General features: G+C 45.5%; 1 protein-coding gene across 2 annotated transcripts in view; it reads left to right on the plus strand.

The window, feature by feature from the left end:
* LOC109873948 (metal transporter CNNM3-like) overlaps positions 1-13,275 on the plus strand; it is a 31,886-nt gene extending 18,611 nt beyond the window's left edge. Inside the window, exons 10-13 of one of the 2 annotated variants that reach the window (XM_031809613.1) lie at positions 1,551-1,681; positions 1,761-1,890; positions 3,749-3,817; positions 9,813-13,275. In XM_031809613.1, the coding sequence (XP_031665473.1) occupies positions 1,551-1,681; positions 1,761-1,890; positions 3,749-3,798 (311 nt within the window). In that variant the 3' untranslated portion in view covers positions 3,799-3,817; positions 9,813-13,275. The remainder of the gene's footprint in view (positions 1-1,550; positions 1,682-1,760; positions 1,891-3,748; positions 3,818-9,812) is intronic. The other variant, XM_020465649.2, reaches the window with a different exon arrangement.
* Positions 13,276-19,239: the final 5,964 nt, after the last annotated feature.

Below are 19,239 nucleotides of genomic sequence, written 5' to 3' on the forward strand. Positions count from 1 at the left end.
ATACCTCTTACATTCATATGCAGAAACTTCAGGCCACTCTGACTACTTAATGTGGCAGGGGTAAAAATGTCAGGACCTGATTTAGATTGCACATTTCCAGATCGTAGAAGCAGCAAGATGATGGCAAGTCTAGCGTGGCGGTTACAACATTTGGATTTACAGACGGCACTTGAACGACAATCCACATCCTTTAACGTCACATAGGGGTCTCAACGGAATAAAAAAATAATTAACGTTTCACAATGGAAAACAATAATGAGTGTTTTTTTTGGGGGGGGGGGGTACATTTTCTTCCGTTTCATGCCTAATGAACACAGCCCTCTGATGTATCACACCACACGCTAGCTAGGGCTTTTATCTTGAGTTCCAGGCTACCAGTGTTGCATGTTGCATTCTATTGTTTCTGATGTATCACACCACAACATTCGCTAGCTAGGTGCTTTTATCTTGAGTTCCAGGCTACCAGTGTTGCATGTTGCATTCTATTGTTTCTGATGTATCACATCACAACATTCGCTAGCTAGGGCTTTTATCTTGAGTTCCAGGCTACCAGTGTTGCATGTTGCATTCTATTGTTTCTGATGTATCACACCACAACATTCGCTAGCTAGGGCTTTTATCTCGAGTTCCAGGCTACCAGTGTTGCATGTTGCATTCTATTGTTTCTGATGTATCACACCACAACATTCGCTAGCTAGGGCTTTTATCTCGAGTTCCAGGCTACCAGTGTTGCATGTTGCATTCTATTGTTTCTGATGTATCACACCACAACATTCGCTAGCTAGGGCTTTTATCTCGAGTTCCAGGCTACCAGTGTTGCATGTTGCATTCTATTGTTTCTGATGTATCACACCACAACATTCGCTAGCTAGGGCTTTTATCTCGAGTTCCAGGCTACCAGTGTTGCATGTTGCATTCTATTGTTTCTGATGTATCACACCACAACATTCGCTAGCTAGGGCTTTTATCTCGAGTTCCAGGCTACCAGTGTTGCATGTTGCATTCTATTGTTTCTGATGTATCACACCACAACATTCGCTAGCTAGGGCTTTTATCTCGAGTTCCAGGCTACCAGTGTTGCATGTTGCATTCTGTTGTTTTTTTATATTTGATTACATAACGCAAAGTTAGTGTCATATGAGGCTGTATTTCAATGTGGTGGCACAGTTTGATAGGGAAGCACAAAATGAGCTGACACAGGTGTTGTGAGGCTGTATTTCAGTGAGTTGACACAGGTGTTGTGAGGCTGTATTTCAATGAGCTGACACAGGTGTTGTGAGGCTGTATTTCAATGAGCTGACACAGGTGTTGTGAGGCTGTATTTCAGTGAGTTGACACAGGTGTTGTGAGGCTGTATTTCAGTGAGTTGACACAGGTGTTGTGAGGCTGTATTTCAGTGAGTTGACACAGGTGTTGTGAGGCTGTATTTCAATGAGCTGACACAGGTGTTGTGTCCCTTGAGATTCCTGTGAACTTCAGTGCAACACCACCGTCAGTGTGTGTGTGTGTGTGTGTGTACGTTTGTTTGATGCACTTGTATGTGTGTCCAGTGCACCAGTCTCCAGTGTCGACCCAGCGTCGTTCTCCCAGGGATCCGTTTGAGTTGAGAGATGCCACCAGCTCGTCCAGCTACTGTCCTGACTACACCGTCCGTGCCCTCACTGACCTGCAGCTCATACGGGTGAGGGTGTGTCTGTGTTAGAATACGTGTGAGTGTCGTGTGTGTGTGTGTCAGACTCACAGTGCCCTCCCTCTGCCAGGTGACTCGCATGCAGTACCTGAATGCTCTGATGGCGTCACGTGTTGGCCAGAGCCCAGACCCTTCTGAAATCAAGATCCTGCCTAACAGTCAGACCAAGCTGCTCAACGAGAGGAACATCACCACGCAAGGTAGGTCACATAGACATACAATTGAAGTCGGAAGTTTACATTTAAACTCAGTTTTTCACAATTCCTGACATTTAATCTTCGTACAAATTCCCTGTTTTAGGTCTGTTAGGATCACTACTTTTATTTTAATAATGTGAAATGTCAGAATAATAGTAGAGTGATTTATTTCAGCTTTTATTTCTTTCATCACATTCCCAGTGGGTCAGAAGTTTACATAGACTCAACTAGTATTTGGTAGCATTGCCTTTAAATTGTTTAACTTGGGTCAAACGTTTCAGGTAGCCTTCCACAAGCTTCCCACAATAAGTTGGGCGAATGTTGGCCCATTCCTCCTGACAGAGCTGGTGTAACTGAGTCAGGTTTGTTGGCCTCCTTGCTCACACATGTATTTTCAGTTCTGCCCACAAATGTTCTATAGGATTGAGGTCAGGGCTTTGTGATGACCACTCCAATACCTTGACTTTGTTGTCCTTAAGCCATTTTGCCACAACTTTTGAAGTATGCTTGTGGTCATTGTCAATTTGGATTACCCATTTGCAACCAAGCTTTAACTTCCTGACTGATGTCTTGAGATGTTGATTCAATAAATCCACATCATTTTCCTGCCTCATGATGCCATCTATTTTGTGAAGTGCACCAGACCCTCCTGCAGCAAAGCACCCCCACAACATGACCTTCAGCTTGCAAGCCTCCCCCTTTTTCCTCCAAACATAACGATGGTCACAATGTCCAAACAGCTTTATTTTTGTTTCATCAGACCAGAGGACATTTATCCAAAAAGTACAATCTTTGTCCCCATATACAGTTGCAAACTCTGGCTTTTTTATGGCGGTTTTGGAACAGTGGCTTCTTCCTTGCTGAGTGGCCTTTCAGGTATATGTCGATATAGGACTCGTTTTACTGCGGATATAGATACTTTTGTACCTGTTTCCTCCAGCATCTTCACAAAATCCTTTGCTGTTGTTCTGGGATTGATTTGCACATTTCGCACCAAAGTACGTTCATCTCTAGGAGACAGAACGTGTCTCCTTCCTGAGCGGTATGACGGCAGCGTGGTCCCATGGTGTTATACTTGCGTACTATTGTTTGTACAGATGAACATAGAACCTTCAGGCATTTGGGAATTTCTCCCAAGGATGAACTAGACTTGTGGAGGTCTACATTTTTTTCTGAGGTCTTGGCTGATTTCTTTTGATTTTTCCATGTTGTCAAGCAAAGAGGCACTGAGTTTGTAGGTTGAAGTACATCCACAGGTACACCTCCGATTGACTCAAATGATGTCAATTAGCCTATCAGAAGCTTCTAAAGCCATGACATCATTTTCTGGACTTTTCCAAGCTGTTTAAAGGCACAGTCAACTTAGTAGTTGTGAACTTCTGACCCACTGGAATTGTGATACGGTGAATTCTAAGTGAAATAATCTGTCTGTAAACAATTGTTGGAAAAATGACTTGTGTCATGCACAAAGTAGCTGTCCTAACCGACTTGCCAAAACTATAGTTTGTTAACAAGAAATGTGTGGAGTGGTTGGAAAATGAGTTTTAATCACTCCAACCTAAGTGTATGTAAACTTCCGACTTCAACTGTACATACATACTGTACACCACACACACACCTCCCCAGACCCCCATATACTAACACCATAGGCTAGAATGATGACATACATAACTGAAGATTGAATTATGATAATATTTGTTGTTACGTATCTCATGTATAACCTTTACTGTGTACGCTCTTTGGGTGAACTAAGACTTCTCTCTTTTTTCTCTTCCTTTTCTCCCCTGTCCTCTGGCCACTCCCCTGTCCTCTGGCCACTCCCCTGTCCTCTGGCCACTCCCCTTTCCTCTGGCCACTCCAGAGTTCCCTGCAAACTTTTCTTTCTTTGACAACATTGACAACTACTGTTAGTGTTTTCTGTGTGCATGAGGTAAGAGTCATGAGCTGTGTTCGAATACTCATACTAACTGTACTATTTGTGGCGGAAAATGAGTATGTAGTATGCTTGTTGGTCATAGTATGGATATAGTTAGTATGCCAAAAGTTACTGGATGTCGTACTAAATTTTCCAATATACTAAGGATACAAGCAGTAGACACTATTTCTGTGCTTTTAGGGCCCATAATGCAATTCTTCAGAAAATGGGCGTGGCTTCAAATTTTCAGATTTGAAGAAAATTGCGAAGTGGTTACAAATTCATTGCTTAACATTCATCATAATTAGTTCAAGCAATCTAATAAAGAAATTACTTTTCAAATAAGTTACATTACACATTTGGCTGACAATTTGTTAGCTATCCTGTATTGCGCAAAGCAATACTGCAACTAGTTACCTAACGTTAGTTGGCTAATACATCAAACTTGCCAGGCAGTATAACTATATGCTAACTAACTGCCCAATGTTTATTGACTTGATTATTCACACCATTCTTAGCTAAGTGTGTTCTCAATGGACATTGTTAATTCTGGCTATCGACTCCGATTTCAGAGTGTGCCAGAGTGCAAAATAACTGGTGAATTTACGAACGCTCAACACCTGTTGAATATGGGTAGTGTCCGTAAATGTTGCCAAACAAAGAGTCATTAAATTGTTGCCAGCAGCACAGTTACCAATGATCTGGATTACGTGAAAACAGCCTAACCACCTCTGCTAGGGTGAGTAAAATGGTCAGAGTGAGGTGTTCTTCCCTGAGGAGCTAAAAGCTCTGAAAGCCGGTAGGGAAGTTGCTAAGGAGAGCCGTCTTCTCTCTCTCGCCCCAGACTATGATCAAATCCTTGGAGTGATCGGAGTCGGAGGGAGGCTGGCCAAGCAGATGTTTTGGACCCCGATGCTATCCACCCAATTATCCTTGACTCCAGACACCCTCTTACCAGGCTCCTCATCAAGAGTTAGGATGAGAGGCTTCTCCACCCAGGGCCAGAGAGGGTCTATGGGGAGATGAGGCGGAAGTACTGGATACTTGGAGGACGAGGAGTCATTCGTAAGCACCAATACGCCTGCGTAGAATGTCAGAGATGGCGGGCCGGAGCCACAGTGCCCAAAATGGCAGATTTACCCCCTGCTCGCTTGCGCCTCCTTAAACCACCCTAGAGTAGATTGCTTTGGCCCCTTGATGATCAAGCTAGTTGTCGAGTGGAAAAGCGCTGGGGCATTCTCTTCAAGTGTTTGACAACCAGATGTGTCCACCTGGACCTACTGGAGAGTTTGGATACGGAAGCCTTCCTCATGGCCCTACGGCGGTTTATCTCCCGACCGGCGAAACCCTACGAGATCCTGGCTGACAGAGGTACAAACTTCAAGGCCGGAGAAGCCAGGTTGTAGGAAGCTTTCCAAGCCATGGAACCCAGCCTCCAAGATCAGCTGATGGACCAACAAATCTCATTAAAATGTAACCCTCCAGGAGCTCATCATTTTGGAGGAGAGAGATCAAATCTGTAAAGATGGCCTTACGAGTCGTCCTGGGGGACCAAACTGTCACTGAAACTGTCTTGAGGACCGTCCTGAGAGAGGTGGAAGGGATTCTGAACTCCAAACCCTTGGGATATCTCTCTGCAGACATCGCTGACCCCGATCCGGTTACACCGAATATGCTCTTGATGGGACGCCAAGATGCGTCACTTCCTCAAGTCATGTATGCTGATACCAACCTCGTTGGCGACACAGCCAGATCTTAGCTGACCATTTCTGGGCCCGATTCATTCAGGATTACCTACCAAGTCTACAGCACAGAGGGAAATGGTGGAGAGAAATGGCCAGCCTGGAAATTGGCCAAGTAGTAATGATGGTGGACCCTCAGCTGCCTCGAGCCTCCTGGCCGGTGGGCCGTATCACGAAGACCATGCCTGGGACCGATGGTCGTGTTAGATTGTTAGCTTGGGTGCTTGACTGCCGTTGTAAGGTCAGAATGCTCAGATCAACCCTACTCCTTGGCCAGAGTGACTCTGAACTCTCCGAGAGCAAAATGCTCTGATTTTACGAATTGACCGCTCTCTGGCACTCCAAATTGAATTGACAAACACACCCGAAATCATAAAATGACTAGCTATTAATTTGTTGTGCTAACAAGCTGTCAAGAGGTTGCATAGCAACACCATCAACTTCCGGTAGACAGGCGAAGCGCTAGTATGCTCAACTGAAATGATACCGTTCATTTACAGTATACTAAAATGAACTCATAATACACTGCTCAAAAAAATAAAGGGAACACTAAAATAACACATCCTAGATCTGAATGAATGAAATATTCTTATTAAATACTTTTTTCTTTACGTAGTTGAATGTGCTGACAACAAAATCACACAACAATGATCAATGGAAATCAAATGTATCAACCCATGGAGGTCTGGATTTGGAGTCACACTCAAAATTAAAGTGGAAAACCCCACTACAGACTGATCCAACTTTGATGTAATGTCCTTAAAACAAGTCAAAATGAGGCTCAGTAGTGTGTGTGGCCTCCACGTGCCTGTATGACCTCCCTACAACGCCTGGGCATGCTCCTGACGAGATGGCGGATGGTCTCCTGAGGGATCTCCTCCCAGACCTGGACTAAAGCATCCGCCAACTCCTGGACAGTCTGTGGTGCAACGTGGCGTTGGTGGATGGAGCGAGACATGATGTGCCAGATGTGCTCAATTGGATTCAGGTCTGGGGAACGGGCGGGCCAGTCCATAGCATCAATGCCTTCCTTTTGCAGGAACTGCTGACACACTCCAGCCACATGAGGTCTAGCATTGTCTTGCATTAGGAGGAACCCAGGGTCAACCGCACCAGCATATGGTCTCACAAGGGGTCTGAGGATCTCATCTCGGTACCTAATGGCAGTCAGGCTACCTCTGGCGTTACCTCACACCATGACTGACCCACCGCCAAACCGGTCATGCTGGAGGATGTTGCAGGCAGCAGAACGTTCTCCACGGCGTCTCCAGACTCTGTCACGTCTGTCACGTGCTCAGTGTGAACCTGCTTTCATCTGTGAAGAGCACAGGGCGCCAGTGGCAAATTTGCCAATCTTGGTGTTCTCTGGCAAATGCCAAACGTCCTGCACGGTGTTGGGCTGTAAGCCCAACCCCCACCTGTGGACGTCGGGACCTCATACCACCCTCATGGAGTCTGTTTCTGACCGTTTGAGCAGACACATGCACATTTGTGGCCTGCTGGAGGTCATTTTGCAGGGCTCTGGCAGTGCTCCTCCTGATCCTCCTTGCACAAAGGTGGAGGTAGCAGTCCTGCTGCTGGGTTGTTGCCCTCCTACGGCCTCCTCCACATCTCCTGATGTACTGGCCTGTCTCCTGGTAGCGCCTCCATGCTCTGGACACTACCCTGACAGACACAGCAAACCTTCTTGCCACAGCTCGCATTGATGTGCCATCCTGGATGAGCTGCACTACCTGAGCCACTTGTGTGGGTTGTAGACTCCGTCTCATGCTACCACTAGAGTGAAAGCACCGGCAGCATTCAAAAGTGACCAAAACATCAGCCAGGAAGCATAGGAACTGAGAAGTGGTCTGTGGTTGCCACCTGCAGAACCACTCCTTTGTTGGGGGTGTCTTGCTAATTGCCTAGAATTTCCACCTGTTGTCTATTCCATTTGCAGCATGTGAAATGTATTGTCAATCAGTGTTGCTTCCTAAGTGGACAGTTTGATTTCACAGAAGTGTGATTGACTCGGAGTTACATTGTTTTGTTTAAGTGTTCCCTTTATTTTTTGGAGCAGTGTATATACTCATTAATGATGTAGTATACAGAATGTTAGTATGGGTATTTGAACACAGCTTTGGTCTTCTCAGTAGCATGACATCAATCGTACACACACACTCTCTCTCTCTGAAAGGTTACCAAGGCATTGAGAGAGAGAATTAAACAGTCTAGGCATTTTCTTTACAGTCAGTCATTAAGGGCTTTATTCAGACTTGAGATCCACACACTACACTTGAATGTTCACGGAAGTCTCCCATTGACATCAATTAATGGTTTATGGGAAGATTGAGCGTGCCGATTTCAAGTCTGAAACCTTAAGAAAGGTTTGTCTCTTTGGCAGATCCTTCTCAGACACTAGAATAACGCTTACTGAGTGGAACCTTCTCAGATGGAAGAGTTTCTTTAGACTATTTCCTCTCAATACTTGCCCTTTATTTGTATCACACAGATAGATATAATCATGAGATTACAAGCATTGGTTTTTTCAAATGACTGCCTGGTTTACCAACTACTTCTCAGATAGAGTTCAGTGTGTCAAATTGGAGGGCCTGTTGTCTGGACCTCTGGCAGTCTCTATGGGGGTGCCACAGGGTTCAATTCTCAGGCCTGCTCTTTTCTCTGTATATATCAATGTCGCTTTTGCTGCGTGTGATTCCTTGATCCACCTCTACGCAGACGACACCATACTGTATACATCTGGCCCTTCTTTGGACACTGTGTTAACAAACCTCCAAACGAGCTTCAATGCCATACAACACTTCTTCCGTGGCCTCCAAATGCCTTTAAATGCTAGTAAAACTAAATGCATGCTCTTCAACCGATCGCTACCCGCCCGACTAGCATCACTACTCTGGACGGTTCTGACTTAGAGTATGTGGACAACTACAAATACCTAGGTGTCTGGCTAGACTGTAAACTCTCCTTCCAGACTCATATTAAGCATCTCCAATCCAAAATGAAATCTAGAATCGGCTTCCTATTTCACAACAAAGCCTCCTTCACTCACGCTGCCAAACATACCCTCGTAAAACGGACTATCCTACCGAAATGATGTCATTTACAAAATAGCCCCCAACACTGTACTCAGCAAACTGGATGCAGTCTATCACAGTGCCATCCATTTTGTCACCAAAGCCACATATACTACCCACCACTGCGACCTGTACGCTCTCGTTGGCTGGCCCGCGCTACATATTCGTCGCCAAACCCACTGGCTCCAGGTCATCTATAAGTCTTTGCTAGGTAAAGTGCCGCCTTATTTCAGCTCACTGGTCACCATAGCAACACCCACCCGTAGCACGCGCTCCAGCAGGTATATCTCACTGGTCATCCCCAAAGCCAATTCCTCCTTTTGGCCGCCTTTCCTTCCAGTTCTCTGCTGCCAATGACTGGAACGAATTTCAAAAATCGCTGAAGTTGGAGACTTATTTCTCCCTCACTAACTTCAAGCATCAGCTATCTGAGCAGCTAACCGATCGCTGCAGCTGTACATAGCCCATCTGTAAATAGCCCATCCAACTACCTCATCCCCATACTGTTTTTATTGACTTTTTTTTTGCTCTTTTGCACACCAGTATTTCTACTTGCACATCATCATCTGCACATCTATCACTCCAGTGTTAATTTGCTAAATTGTAATTACTTCTCTACTATGGCCTATTTTTTGCCTTACCTCCTTACTCCATTTGCACACACTGTATATAGATTTTTCTATTGTGTTATAGACTGTACTTTTGTGTTAAAACTCTGTTTTTTTGTCGCTTTGCTTTATCTTGGCCAGGTCGCAGTTGTAAATGAGAACTTGTTCTCAACTAGCCTACCTGGTTAAATAAAGGTGTTCTCAACTAGCCTACCTGGTTAAATAAAGGTGTTCTCAACTGGCCTACCTGGTTAAATAAAGGTGTTCTCAACTGGCCTCCCTGGTTAAATAAAGGTGAAATGAAAGCAATCAGGTCCGGGTGAATGAGAGTGCATGGAAAGCCCATTTGTTTCCTCATACTCTCTATTGTCCCATATTTCTGTCCTTTTCTGCCTGCCCTATCTCATCCCTCTCTACTGCGTATGTATGTCGCTCTTTTCCCACTCTTCTCCTTCATCTGCTGTGTATACAGTACACCCACAGGAGGTAAAGACTAAATGCATTGTGATTTGTTTCACCGGTGCCATTGTGATGTCATCTCCCCACTCATGCCCTCCTCCTCTCTCTCATTGGCTGGGTTCTACAGGTGGCAGTAAATCCCAGGAGAGTTCCACAGAAGAGGAGGCTCATGGGTAATGCGGTTTTCTCCCTCAGAACGACGTGTGTTACTCAGACGACCAACCGACAGTCACATGCGACTGTTTTTTAGGAGTAGACTTAATGTGTTTATCTCTGAAATGCAGTGATTGAACCTGGCTAGTGTGAGCGTGTGTGTCGCTGCTGCACCATCCTCAGCTGTACTTCTCATTCATTATGTTTCGCATTGAATCAGCCATGACTATTGTGCGTGTGTATGCATACCTGTGTGTGTGTGTGTGTGTCTCCTCCCTGTTGTAATTCAGCCTCCTTTCCTAAATGTTACATTGCCTGTTCCTTCATTTATTATCAGTGTGCCAAAGCGACTCACCTTAACCTCCTGTGGGTGTGCGCGGATTGTCAAAACCCGTCCATCCAAGCATTAGACAGAGGGTGGTAAAAACCAGTTGATTTGCACTAAAGTGTGGTGATTTGCTTTAGTCGTTGATGTATACGTCCATTTCACTTTATACACTCCCACATTTCAGACGTATATTTGTATGTAGAGCCAAATATTGCTTGTTTTTGTTGTTTATACCATTCAATGCAGTACTTATTGCTGCCTAATGATTGTATTTTTTCTTTAGTTAGTGATAGATCGCCCAACATTTAATAAATATCTATTTGAACATTTTCGTATTTTAACATTTTCGGTGAACTATCCCTTTAAGAGAGCTGATTCGATGCCTATTCCTTTGCACAGTCAGACGTTTAGCTTTAGGTCTGAGCTGTGATGAGCGAGGCAGATTACGTGAGAGAGGCAGATTACCCTGACCCACTCTGCTTTCATGCATTCTTTTTGTGTGGCCAACAAGATTCATGAAGTTGCCGTAGTTTGTGTGTGTGTTTGTGTCATATCTAAAGCACCTTGTTGATTTTTTATCATCCTTGATAGCCCAGTAGGTTGAGTTCCATTAACATTCCACATCACTTCTGTGTCCAGGTGTGGGAGTGTGTGTCTGTTGTTTGGCTGGCCATATGTGTATTGTCCGTCAGTATTCAGTCTTACAGACTCCTTCAGGAAACTCAATTTCCCATGTTGCAGCGTACCTACCCATGTGTGCAGGGAACACATCTGTGTTACCCACTGTCGAGACTGGAAACCTAGAGAACGGCCTGGTCCAGAATCAACCCCTTGGGCCTTCCCCTAATGCCTCCCCCTGGCCTATAGCCGTCTACCCTTTTCTTGATCTAACTAAAAGGTGGCGACTCCACCTAGACTTTGTCATTCTGATCTGCAAATATCAAACAAAGAGGGGGTACGAGTCTTTGGAGTGGATCAGAGTGCACAGTGCAGACCATAGCAAAATGTTTTGCAATGGAAAATGAAAAACAATCATTTCTTATTGGACAAGTTCGGGTAGTCCAACCCTGTTTCAGTCGTGTTCTTCTGTTTGGTGCCTAATGAACATGACACAGTGTTTCCCAGCGGTCATGTTATGGGCCGGCCATCTTGTTTGCCTCAGTCCTTCTGAGGGAGGGTCTCGTTTTTGTTTATCTACTTTAACAATAAAAAAAATCATTAGCAATCTACACACAATGACAAATCAATTTATTCAAACAAAACAGTACCTTATTTACATAAGTATTCAGACCCTTTGCTATGAGACTCGAGATTGAGCTCAGGTGCATCCTGTTTCCATTGATAATCATTGAGATGTTTCTACAACTTGATTGGAGTCCACCTGTGGTAAATTCAATTGATTGGACATGATTTGGAAAGGCACACACCTGTCAATATAAGGTCCCAGAGTTGACAGTGCATGTCAGAGATAAAACCATTCCATGAGGTCAAAGGAATTGTCCGTAGAGCTCCAAGACAGGATTGTGTCGGCACAGATCTGGGGAAGGGTACCAACACATTTCTGCAGCATTGAAGATCCCCCAAGAACACCGTGAACTCCATCCTTCTTAAATGGAAGAAGTTTGGAACCACCAAGACTCTTCCTAGAGCTGGCCATCCGGCCAAATTGAGCAGGAGAGAAGTGCAATGGTCAGGGAGGTGACCAAGAACCTGCTGGTCACTCTGACAGCGCTCTAGAGTTCCTCTGTGGAGATGGGAGAACCTTCCAGAATGATAACCATCTTTGCAGCACTCCACCAATCAGGCCTTTATGGCAGAGTGGCTAGACGGAAGCCACTCCTCAGTAAAAGGCACATGACAGCCCTCTTGGAGTTTGCCAAAAGGCACCTAAAGACTCTCAGACCATGAGAAACAAGATTCTCTGGTCTGATGAAACCAAGATTGAAAATTTTTGCCTGAATGCCAAGCTTCACATCTGGAGGAAACCTGACACCATCCCTATGGTGAAGCGTAGTGGTGGCAGCATCATGCTGGGGGGAGATTTTTCAGTGGCAGGAACTGGGAGACTAGTCAGAATCGAGGTAAGATGAACAGAGCGTTCCTTGATGGAAACTTGATGCTCCAGAGAGCTCAGGACCTCAGACTGGGGGGGCGAAGGTTCACCTTCCAACAGGACAATGGCCCAAAGCACACAGCCAAGACAATGCAGGAGTGGCTTCGGGACAAGTCTCAACGTCCTTGAATGACCCAGCCAGAACCCGGACTTGAACCCCATCGAACATCTCTGGGGAGACCTGAAAATAGCTGAGGAGCAATGCTCCCCATCCAACCTGACAGAACTTGAGAGGATCTGCAGAGAAGAATGGGAGAAACTCCCAAAATACAAGCTTGTAGTGTCATACCCAAGAAAACTCGATGTAATCACTGCCAAAGGTGCTTCAACAAAGTACTGAGTGAAGGGTCTGAATACTTGTGTAAATATTAAAGTTTTTTTATTTGAAATAAATGAGCAAAAATGTCTGTTTTTGCTTTGTCATTATGGAGTATCGTGTGTAGATTGAGGGTGGAGGGAACTATTTAATACATTTTAGAATAAGGCTGTAACAATGTGGAAAAGGTCAAGGGGTCTGAATACTTTCCTAAGGCACTAATTACGTACATATGCTAATTAAGTGATTCACCGTTTGATTCAAAGTTGAGCTGTTTTAACAATTGTTTTGTATCAAGTCCATTCATATTGTATCAAAGACTGAATGTATATTGTAAAAAAGGTCATCATTACTTGTGCTACTTATACTGATCTGGATAATTATTTTGTTTGTTGATGATGTAGAGAACTGTATATTATATACATACGTATAGAAAGAATATGAATCAAGGATGTAGATTTTAAGCTTGTAGTTTTAATCTCAGTTTTCAGGTACATATGTATAATACTGTTACCATGACGATAAAGGCCAGACCAGGTCTACTTTCTCTCCAGGTTTTGTTTGTATAGATTCTTTCCCAATTTTTATCTGGAATGCTGAGTTGTGGCTGCAGGGAACATTGCATTGAAATCTTTCAATATCTGCTGTTTCTTAGTAATAAACCCAGACCTGGTATACATCTGTCTTTTAGTTTTGTATTTTTTTTACCCTGATTTCAGAAGAGGCTGGTGGGAGGAGCTATAGGAGGATGGGCTCATTGTAATTGCTGGAAGGGAATCAATGGAACGGAGTCAAATGTGTAGTTTCCATATGTTTGATAACATTCTCCTCTCACCAGCCTCCTCTACCTGATTTGTTTCTTAGTTAGAAAGCAGCTTTACTCCCTCATTTCGGGTTTAGGCGGCGAGAAGTGGGGGGAGTTAGGAGTGTCTGGAGAGCAGTGTTCATGATGAGAGGAGGAAAAATGACAACAGAAGAGAGGAAAGAGGATCAGAGTAAAGGAGAGTCTGAAATGATTTGTATTTATTTACCTCTGGTAGAAGCTGGTGGCTTTTTTTTCAATCATTTGCATGTCTTTGCGAGTGACGTGTCAAGGGCTGAGTCTGCAACTCTTTTCTCCCCTCTTCTCACACCTTTTTATTTATTTATTTTACCTTTATTTAACCAGGCAAGTCAGTTAAGAACAAATTCTTATTTTCAATGACGGCCTGGGAACAGTGGGTTAACAGGGGTAGAACGACAGATTTGTACCTTGTCAGCTCGGGGGTTTGAACTTACAACCTTCCGGTTACTAGTCCAACGCTCTAACCACTAGGCTACCCTGCCGCCCCTGCTGCTCTGTAGGAGCAAGCCAGTGGAGTAGATATTGGTGGGCCCAGGATAGAGCTTCCCAGGTCATGCATGGAGATTATTTCTTCCCTGCAGCTCAGTGCGGGAGATGGGCTGGGGGCCTGATGACCAGTCAGCACCGGTAGTGCTGGGGGCCTGATGACCAGTCAGCACCGGTAGTGCTTGGGGCTGGGGGCCTGATGACCAGTCAGCACCGGTAGTGCTTGGGGCTGGGGGCCTGATGACCAGTCAGCACCGGTAGTGCTTGGGGCTGGGGGCCTGATGACCAGTCAGCACCGGTAGTGCTTGGGGCTGGGGGCCTGATGACCAGTCAGCACCGGTAGTGCTTGGGGCTGGGGGCCTGATGACCAGTCAGCACCCTGTAGTGCTTGGGGCTGGGGGCCTGATGACCAGTCAGCACCGGTAGTGCTTGGGGCTGGGGGCCTGATGACCAGTCAGCACCGGTAGTGCTTGGGGCTGGGGGCCTGATGACCAGTCAGCAACGGTAGTGCTTGGGGCTGGGGGCCTGATGACCAGTCAGCACCGGTAGTGCTTGGGGCTGGGGGCCTGATGACCAGTCAGCACCGGTAGTGCCTGGGGCTGGGGGCCTGATGACCAGTCAGCACCGGTAGTGCTTGGGGCCTGATGACCAGTCAGCACCGGTAGTGCTTGGGGCCTGATGACCAGTCAGCACCGGTAGTGCTTGGGGCTGGGGGCCTGATGACCAGTCAGCACCGGTAGTGCTTGGGGCTGGGGGCCTGATGACCAGTCAGCACCGGTAGTGCTTGGGGCCTGATGACCAGTCAGCACCGGTAGTGCTTGGGGCCTGATGACCAGTCAGCACCGGTAGTGCTTGGGGCTGGGGGCCTGATGACCAGTCAGCACCGGTAGTGCTTGGGGCTGGGGGCCTGATGACCAGTCAGCACCGGTAGTGAACATTGAACATCTTGACCATGTTCTGTTATAATCTCCACCCGGCACAGCCAGAAGATGACTGGCCACCCCACATAGCCTGGTTCCTCTCTAGGTTTCTTCCTAGGTATTGGCCTTTCTAGGGAGTTTTTCCTAGCCACCGTGCTTCTCCACCTGCATTGCTTGCTGTTTGGGGTTTTAGGCTGGGTTTCTGTACAGCACTTTGAGATATCAGCTGATGTACGAAGGGCTATATAAATAAATTTGATTTGATTTGATTTTAGTGCTTGGGGCTGGGGGCCTGATGACCAGTCAGCACCGGTAGTGCTTGGGGCTGGGGGCTTGATGACCAGTCAGCACCGGTAGTGCTTGGGGCTGGGGGCCTGATGACCAGTCAGCACCGGTAGTGCTTGGGGCTGGGGGCCTGATGACCAGTCAGCACCGGTAGTGCTTGGGGCTGGGGGCCTGATGACCAGTCAGCACCGGTAGTGCTTGGGGCTGGGGGCCTGATGACCAGTCAGCACCGGTAGTGCTTGGGGCTGGGGGCCTGATGACCAGTCAGCACCGGTAGTGCTTACTTGCATATTCTGAAACTGTTCCGAACTGTTTCGGTTGGGAAGCGGCCGCCTTTATCAGGGTCTACACCAGGAAGGAAGCCTTTGGTTTAGTTGCACATTGCAACCATACGCGGACAACATCCAATGGAATGGCTTCCTTTCTGCCGTAACGTCTTTGCAGCGTCTCCTGTGAACCGTGTGAACAGACCACTAGTTTTCCACCCGTATTTCTTTGAAGGCAGATGTAGACAGGTTTCGGAGTTGATCATATGTTAGACATATTCCTCTGAACACCTGGCCCATAGTGCATCATCCACATTCTCCGAATACTGTTTGGTTCAACTCACTAACATTGACGTTATAGATCCAGGGGTCATCAACTCTTACCCTATGAGGTCCAGAGCCTGTTGGTTTTATGTTCTACCTGTTCTACCGGGGCGGCAGGTAGCCTAGTGGTTAGAGCGTTGGGCCAGTAACTGAAAGGTTGCTGGATCGAATCCCTGAGCTGACAAGGTCAAAATCTATTGTTCTGCCCCTGAACAAGGCAGCTAACCCACTGTTCCCCGGTGGGCCATCATTGTAAATAAGAATTTGTTCTTAACTGACTTGCCTTGTTTAAATACAATTAATTGCATCTGCCTGGTGTCCCAGGTCTAAATCAGTCCCTGATTAGAGGGAAATAAAAAAATACAACCATACGACTGGCTTTGAGGTCCAGAGTTGAGAGTTATAGATAATAATGCACTCTATGGTGCATTATTATTATTCTGAGAGCGGTCTTTGGTGTGGTAGCCTACATCTGGTTGACACTAGAGGGAGCCAAAAGCATGCCGCACCTGCGAGAGCAGTTGGTGAGGTAACATCTGATATTATTTTTCCACTAATTGGTCTTTTGAACAATCACCAGGTGTTTTCACATCAAATTAGTGCAAAAAAAGATGCAGCCTTAGACACACATCAACGTTATAGACTAATAACATCACATATACAGTGCTGTGAAAGCCCCCTTTTCTGATTTTCTCTATTTTTGCAACAGATCTTCAACCAAAACCCAATATTAGTTCAAGGGAACCTGAGTGAGCAAATAACACATCTGATACTTATTTCATTTATTTAATAAACAAACCCAATGCACCTGTGTGAAAAACACCCAATTGCCCCCTTACATTTGTTAACTGGTTGTGCCACCTTTAGCTGCAAAGACTGTCTGCAACAGTTGGATAGTTGGCAAAGACTGTCTGCAACTACCGCTTTCGGTAGTTGTTGATCATCGCTGTGGGGGAATTTTGGCCCACTCTTCCATGCAGAACTGAGACATTTGTGGGGTTTTGGAGTTTAAACTGCTCGTTTCAGGTCCTGCCACAACATCTCAATTGGATGTAGGTCTGGACCATTCCAAATCTTGATTTGTTTTTTGCTTTTTAGCCATTCTGATGTAGACTAGCTTGTGTGTTTTGGATCATTGCCTTGCTGCATGACCCAGCTGCACTTTCGTTTCACATCATGAACGGATGGCCTTACATTCTCTGATACAGAGCAGAATTTATGGCTCCTTCAATGATGGCAGGTCGTCCAGGTCCTGAGGCAGCAAACATCCCCAAACCATCACACTACTACCACCATGCTTGACTGTTGGCATGAGGAGTGGCTTCCGTCTGGCCACTCTACCATAAAGGCCTGTTTGGTTGAGTGCGGCGGAGATGGTTGTCCTTCTGAAAGGTTTTCCCATCTCCACAGAGGAACTCTGGAGCTCTGTCAGAATGACCATCAGGTTCTTGGTCACCTCTCTGACCAAAGCCCTTCTCCCCCAACTGCTCAGTTTGGCCAGGCGACCAGATCTGGTAGAGTCTTGGTGGTTCCAAACTTCATCCATTTAAGAATGATGGAGGCCACTGTGTTCTTGGGGACCTTCAATGCTGCAGAAATGTTTTTTGTATCCTTCCCCAGACCTGTGCATCGACACAATCCTGTCTCTGAGCTCTAGGGACATTTCCTTCAACCTCATGGCTTGGTCTTTGCTCTGACATACACTGTCAACTGTTGGACCTTATATAGACAGGTGTGTGCCTTTCCAAATATTGACTGACTTTTATCAAGCTGCCCACTCAAGAAAAGCTTCAAACTGTAACCAGTGCCTGCAACCTGGTTCAGATTATCAGTCAACCTACCAGGGTAGTTACAAACAGCACAGGAATGAACTCATCAACATGTATTGATCACATGTTTATAAATGCTGCAGAAATCTGCTATAAAGAACTATCAAAATCCATCGGATGTAGTGATCATATTATAGCAGCCATATCTAGGAAAACCAAAGTTCCAAAAGCTTTGCCTCGTATATTGTGTAAGAGGTCATACAATAAGTGTTGTAGTGATTCTTTGTAGAAGATATAAAGAATATTTGCTGGTCTGTGGTGTGTAATGAGGAGCAACCAGACGCTGCACTTGACACATTTATGAAATTGCTCACTCCAGTTGCTAATAAGCATGCACCCATTAAGGAAATGGCTGTAAAAACAGGTTAAAATCCCCATGGATCGATGAGGAATTTAAAACATGTATGATTGAGAGGGATGAGGCAAAAGGAATGGCAAATCAGTCTGGCTGCACAGCCGATTGGCAAACGTACTGTAAATTTTAGAAATCATATGACTAAACTGAACAAAAAGAAGAAGCAAATATCAATTATATAAAGAATGATAGTGAAAAGCTTTAAGAGCACCTTAACCTGTTGATCCTACCCCCTACTTTTTCGAACATTCTGTTAAAAATCGCGCAACATTTCAGCGCCCTGCTACTCATGCCAGGAATATAGTATATGCATATGATTAGTATGTGTGGATAGAAAACACTCTGACGTTTCTAAAACTGGTTAAATCACGGCTGTGACTATAACAGAACGTGTGAAAGAAAGACAATGTAAAGCTGAAACGTCTTGAGCCAATGAGTTTTCAACCTTTTTGTTATGGCCTAAATACGTTCAGGAGTAAAAATGTGCTTAACAAATCACAAAATAATTTGCATGGACTCATTCTGTGTTCAATAATAGTGGTTAACGTGATTCTTTAAAGTTTTTAACCACTGCCCCACACATACAATTACCTGTAAGGTCCCTCAATCGAGTAGTGAATTTCGGTGAACCGATGCTTCAGGTCTGAAAACGACCGAGCAGCAGCTGGGGACCATGTGAACAGAACCTTGGGAGAGGCGAGAACAGAGAGGGGGGAAGCCAGGGTGTTGTAGACCCGAATAAAGCAGCTGTAGAAATGTGCAAAAAGTCTGTGAAAACGTTGCAGCTGCACTCTGGTCATGGGTTGATCAATCAACCACTGCTCTCACCTGGATCCATCTGAATGTTCCCCGCTGCAATGACATATACCAGAAAGGAGATAGTGGAACGATGGAATTGACACTTCTCAGCTTTGACAAACAACTGGTTCTCCAGGAGGCGTTGTAGGACATGCTCCTGAAAAGAACGGGAAAAGACAAGGATGTCATCCAGGTAAATGAACACGAATCGGTTCAACATGTCACAGAGCACATCATTGACCAGAGCCTGGAACACTGCAGGAGCATTGGTCAATCCGAATGGCATCCCCAGATACTTGTAGTGCTAACGGTGTTAAAGGCCGTTTTCCATTCATCTCTTTCCTGTATCCGAACCAGATTGTAGGCGTTCCAAAGGTCCAACTTCGAAAAATACGCAGAGGAGAGGAGTGTTAGCGGGTAACGGTTCTTTACCGTGATGTCATTGAGGCCCTGGTAGTCGATACAGTGGGGTTGTGTGGATATACTCAGCTCCGACTCCAGGGCAGTGTCCATAAAACTCTCATCGGCCCTAGAGTC

Source organism: Oncorhynchus kisutch, linkage group LG29, assembly GCF_002021735.2.
Source record: "Oncorhynchus kisutch isolate 150728-3 linkage group LG29, Okis_V2, whole genome shotgun sequence".
NCBI lineage: Eukaryota > Metazoa > Chordata > Actinopteri > Salmoniformes > Salmonidae > Oncorhynchus > Oncorhynchus kisutch.